Consider the following 6,114-nt stretch of genomic DNA (forward strand, 5'->3'; position numbering starts at 1 on the left):
CTTCCATGGGTGTACCAATGCGTCTCTGGTAACTAACAGCTTAAGAGAGGATGAACGTCTTTATATCCCCATTAAACATAAATCCCGTTGCATACTATGTAGTTCGAGTCTTAAATGAAAGTAAATTGAATTTTCATGGAAATTGTTGACAATATCCTTGTGGTAGAACTGCTCAGTCACAGTTTGGCCATTCTGGCATTGAAGGCAAAATTGGTGTGGCCTTCCCAAAGGAAGTCAAAGATCTCTGCCACAGATTAAGGCATTTAAATCCAACAGTACGCGAAGGAGTCCTTTCCGTTTCCGAATTTTGAAAATCCTTTTGGATATTTGTCTTTTTAAGAGATTCTCAAGAAAAAAACTCCAGAGGGCTTTTTTTTGTGTGGCTTTTTTTTCCCGCATGATTCATTAGGCGACCAATGAAAATGAAAGGAGAGTGCCTACATTCACATGCTCCAACACTGGCTGCACGTGGTGAATTACATTTTAATGAGCTTCTAATTTTAGTGTGCCAGCCAGCAATAATAATAGACTTGATGAATATTTATGCTCCTTGTTTGAAGTTCAGACACACGAGAAAGAGGAGGGAAACACTGTGGAAAGCCGATAGAAATAAATGGCTGGTGTGTGTCAGAGCCGCACTCCCTTCAGCTGCGCTCTGACCCAAATAAAAAGGATTGAACAGAGGTGCGCGCACACCGACTGCAGGTACAGCTAAAATGCAACAACAGAAATAACACACAACATGATATCGTACGTGCACGGGCACGTTTGGGCTTTTTTTTTTTCTGCACATTTTCCAAAACACCAGGTGAAAAACACGATGCAGCCCATGCTTCCTCTGCTTACCCATGGTGGTTCCGAGGAGACGTACGGTGTCTGAGCGCAAAGATCGCCGTCTGCAGGAGCTTATGATGTGGCGCCGACCGGTCCGCAACCTCCGCTCCCTGCGCACCGACCTTCAGCACCACGGACAGCTCCGAGCCCGGATAACAGGCTGCCTGCCCGGGCAGCGGCTGCCGAAAACACCGTGAAGGTTATACGACGGGGACTTCGGTGTTCACGTCCGATACACGGAGAGGAAAAAAAAAGAAAAACGAAAACACCACGGTCGTGGTTCCCTAGTATTCACACACACACACACTAACGACGTCCTGCAATGAGCTCGATCATTGAGAAAATGACGGATCTTTGATAGTGGCATTGAATTCCATCAATCGCGCGCGCAAAAAAGAAGGAAGAAAAAAAAAGGGGGGGGGACTCAATGTCAGTGAGTGTGCGAGGAGAGAGGGGGGAAAAAAACATCCGAGGTGAGCGAACAACGCGTCAAATCACGTTGTGTTTGTGTGTCAGCGGAGCTCCGCCGGACCTGAGCAGAGCAGAGCTCATTACATATGCGCCGCGTTCCAAGCTCGTTCAGTCCAATGGAGGGTCAGAGGCGCGCCGCCGCCGCCGCCGCCGCTTCCTCCCCTGTGTTACAGCGTTAATGGGAGCGCTTTGTCATCTGTGACTCAGTTTGTGCTGTGTGTGCACCCTGAGCTTTAATAAAAGAGAATACAAATGCAGCACAGGCCATCATCATGTATTTGCTCCTCGTGTTGTCAGACAACTCTGGAGAACACAAACGACGCGCTGGAGCAGGCCAGAAAATACATTCATAAAATTATGTAAGGATATTTTTTAATTCTGAACCCTTATGATATTTAAGATCATTTCCCCCAATATCTGCGTGATTCAAGGTCATGAATTGATTAAGCAGTTGCCATTGTTGCCTCACATTCAGATTGTCCCTCGTTCAATTCTTACATGAGATACTAAAGTTCTACAAAGATGTGCATGATTCAAATGTGTCCATTTTCATTTTCTTGTGACATGCTAGCGATCTGTTCAGGACGGACCTTGACTTTGACCACAGTCAGCTCGGACTGACTCCAGAACCATACAATCCTAAGTGCGATAAAGTGACGGATGGAAGTGTGATTCAGCCAAATCGACAAGATAAATAATTTCTGAACCATTCCATCCACCCATTTCCTATAGCACTTTGTCCAACATAAGGTCATGAAGGGCTGGACCCAAATGCACCGAATTTCAGTGATAGCAGGGTACATTCAGATGTACAGGCAGTTTGAGACACAAATTCACTTCAAAGGTGGTTTTTAGACTGTGGGAGGAAGCTAGAATACTATAAGAATAGCCACGTACAAGGAGAACATGCAAACTCCTTATGGAAAGGATTTCAAATCCAGAATATTCCTGATGTGAGGTAAGAGTTCAACTACACCATCGTGCGGCCCCCCTTAAGCCGTTTTAATGCTTAATACACAGAATACACAGTGTAGCCGTACAGTGACCACATCTGATTAAATACGGGCCATGGGGACGTGTTTTCAAATGAATTGAAGCTTCAAAGTGATTTCCCAGAGTTGGACTTAAAGAAAAAAAAAAACATAAGAATATGGCTGGAATCTTTTTCATACCACCAGCATGTTTCCTATTCTCTTGTCGTAGGTGAAGCTTTGAAAACACTGTAGCAACAGGGAATTTTAAAAACATAAACATTTAAAGCGTATAGGCCTAAAGATGTGTAAGAAATGTCGACATATGTTTTCAAGAACTTAATTTTCAAGCGTTTCATTGAAAACCACAGCCTGACACTATCTGATTTAAATTTAAATGTGAAAACCGAGGAAAGAAAGCTTTTAGCTTGCTGCCTTTCCGTTGCCTCCGGTGATCAGTTAAAGATGTACATTGCCAACTGGGATGAACTAAAGCTTCTTCAGACTCCAACTTGGATGAAGAAGCTACAGAAGATGGATGAATATATGGACCCTCCATATGCATGAGTAACAGTGGTCAGTCTACAGTCCGCCCTCGGTCCAGCTTTCAGAGTTACGGTAGTTAATTTGTAATTGCTAATCACGTCAGCAGATTTACAGTCCTATTTATCGGCATGGGAACCTGCTGATTTCTCTCAAGGCGCCAAAGAGCAATTAGATGCAAGTGTGACTCACTGCACCATCTTGTGCTGCAAAGCAGTACTGAGTAATTAGTTCTGAGTTATACAAACTAATACAAAGACATCTTGGAGATGGCATCAAAACTGTAGTTTCTGTTGACTCAGATGTGTTTTGAAGAAAAAAAAAATACAGACTATTTAATTCATTGTAATGCCCTCATGCTGCCAGTTGTGCGTGTCCTTTTAGTTCATTTAGCAATCAGACTGGAAATCTTGGGAACTGTGTGGGGAAGAGACAGCCTTTTTCTTTTCATTTAGTCCATGGCTTTTAATGTTTTATCCACCTTGACTATGCTTCTGTCCAAACAGTGACCACTCATGTTAGTGAACAGAGCTTCCATATAATCTTAATTTGTTGTGCAGCATTGCATATGGTACTTACTGTATGGATTTCACAACTAAACAATGTAAACTACAACTAATAATGTTCAGAAACTAAATGAATACATGTCAGGATTAAGGTGTTTTAATAACAAGGGAACAAACACTGATTATTGTGGCGACACCAGATAAGTCTTATATTCAGCTAAATTGAGTTACTGAGCAAGATCTGGCAAATTTAAATTCCTTAACCAGCTGTATAACTCTCAGTCTGTCCACAGTATATCATATTCCTGTGTGCCGTCCCAGACATAGAGACTTGTAAATATTCAATGGTGTTTCACAGAACAAGATCTCTCTCGCCACTGCTGTCACCATCTGTGAGAGAGGGAAAGAGTAGACGGATGGAAAAAGGGCAGATTTCACCACCATCGCCACATCTTTCACTGACACACAAACTAACAGACCAGAGTGCTGCACAAACCAAACTGTGTCTCTCGGCTTGTCGGTGTACTATTTACGCTTTTTGTCCATCTTCATCTAAAAACACGAACACACAAAACTATGAGTAAATAATGCTGTAATAATTCTATACTGTATTTTAAATACTTCGTTAAATCGAGTCACTGAGTCATCTGGGTTCACCAGTGGTGCTGTGCATTTCCCATAAAAACAACAACAAAACACAGTCATGCCTGATTCACCTCTCCATCTCATTTCTATGCTGACTTTCCCTCCCTCTGACTGACCCCGTCATCTAAACTTCTGCATCCTGCTTACTCTGCTCCCCTGCTGGAGACAAACATGTGCATAGGCAATTTTCTTGCAATTTTCCACCCTTCTGAAAGGCGTATCTGCAAAAATATTTAAATGTGGCCGTATTGTCAAGCAGTGAGATAGCGGCGTGCCTACGGAGACACATATATTCCTCCGCGTTGGAATCTCAGGTTTATTACTGTAACTCTCTCAAGATGGCAGCTGTGTGCTGCGCCATGTTTAAAAATTGTCTTTATGTCACAAAATGATTCCCGTCGTCCTGGGGTTACACCATTTTAGCATCAGAGCCTGGTCTTTATGGCGGAGTGACCCTGAATGCCAGGGGACCGGGGCACCACCAGGTAAACAGCAGGCGCTGGATCAGAAACGCAGTGTGAATGCCCCTGCTGTCCATCGCCAGCCTGCTGCCACTGTTATTACTCAACACCATCTGTACAACACGGTAACCGATCTCCCAGCTATTATCTACCTAGAAACAATGGAGACCTGTACAACCGAGGTCTTGGCATTGAGGAGAGTGGAGGGACGGACGTCTGTCCCAGAGTTTCTGCTGACTTTGTGCAGCCGTCCAGCAGAGTGCATAAACACAGGCAGGTTCAGCTGCAGGCAACTGTGAGGAGTCAATGGTATATATGGACAGTGACAATAATATGGTCCCTGTGGTGCACTCACCCAGGGGTGTTTGTGTTGCTATGTTTAATTAGGTACACTGTTATAGATTATCCCAGTGGGAATTCAATACTGCAGTCAATCATTATAGCTTTTCCCTTTTGATTTGTGTTGTTCCATGTCACATCACATGTAAAGCTACATGTTCGAGCTGAAGCAGGGACGCTCAGGCTCAGTATGGAATTACACGTGATAAACACTGGTTCAACGATTGACCTTATCGGTGACTTCTTTTATAAAATAAAAAGGCCTTAGATGAACAACAGTTATGTAATGTTCTCAGTTTGTTATACAGGTGCATCTCAGTGTTGATAGTCAGGATAGCTTAAGGCATAATATAAAGTTTAGAAGGCATTTCATTTGTTTAATCGTGGTTCAAAATGGTTTTTAAAGATATGGACACAATATCAAATGCACAAATTTAGTGCATCCAGTTTAAAAACATGCACACTTTCTAAGTGTATTTGATCTTTTGGAATTTCAGTGCCACTTTTCATAAAAACCTAATCACCTTTAATTGGCCTTTTACGCAGTAAATAAGTCCATCTGCTGTGTGATCCTGTTTCAGGTCCCCCTCTTCAAAAGCCAACTTTCCTTCACCGGGAATGCTTCCACAAAGGGCCTTCTTTAACCTAACATGCAGCAACAATCGCTTGTAATTTGACGCCAGTCTCATCATCTTGCCAACTGCATCCATGCATGCAGTGTGTTGTGCCTGACATGTTGGCCACACGAGCAAATCCATCACACTGTGACACCAAATGCAAATGCTGTCTAAATAGTGTCTACAGCTGTGAGGAGTTGGAGCTTTTACCTTAAAGTGACTTTAACATGCAGTAATATAATAGGAGGTTGCTGTTAGGACTGGTTGACAGTTCATTACTGTTACTGTAGCATTACTTAGAAGAATGAAAATTGGGGTGTTTTCATAGTTTTCATTGTTAAAGTACTGCTTCTACAAACAGCTTCACTACACAGGCAAATGCATATCATCAGTTGTTTGTTGTTGCTTTTGTTGAGTTCGTTGTATCCATGTTTCACTGTCTATTTCTTCTTGAAGTCAGAATGACACGATGGACTCACAGTGAAGATTAAACAGAACTTCCCATGTTGGATCTGTGTCATTATTGGCTGCTGTATGTGTATAAAAGCGTATCACTGCAAGTCATGAACCATTCCCATGTTCAGACACAGTCCCAACAAAACACAGAAAAGGATTTGCTAACCACTTTGTCCTCCTGTTGCAATTCCATGAGAGCAGGAATGCACCAGAAAGAAAGAGAGAGAGAGAGAGAGCGAGAGAAAAAATTGGGAGACAGATGGGGTGAGGG

At 42.8% G+C, this 6,114-nt stretch overlaps 1 protein-coding gene across 11 annotated transcripts in view; it reads right to left on the reverse strand.

Annotated features, from left to right (window-relative positions):
- rims2a (regulating synaptic membrane exocytosis 2a) overlaps nt 1-6,114 on the reverse strand; it is a 140,468-nt gene that overhangs the window by 105,566 nt on the left and 28,788 nt on the right. For 8 of the 11 annotated variants that reach the window (XM_030102197.1, XM_030102191.1, XM_030102188.1 and 5 more), the window contains one exon: nt 6,010-6,021. The exons of the other annotated variants lie outside the window; for them this stretch is intronic. In XM_030102197.1, the coding sequence (XP_029958057.1) occupies nt 6,010-6,021 (12 nt within the window). The remainder of the gene's footprint in view (nt 1-6,009; nt 6,022-6,114) is intronic. 11 annotated transcript variants of the gene reach the window in all.

The sequence above is a fragment of the Salarias fasciatus genome, chromosome 11 (assembly GCF_902148845.1).
Source record: "Salarias fasciatus chromosome 11, fSalaFa1.1, whole genome shotgun sequence".
Taxonomy (NCBI): Eukaryota; Metazoa; Chordata; class Actinopteri; order Blenniiformes; family Blenniidae; genus Salarias; species Salarias fasciatus.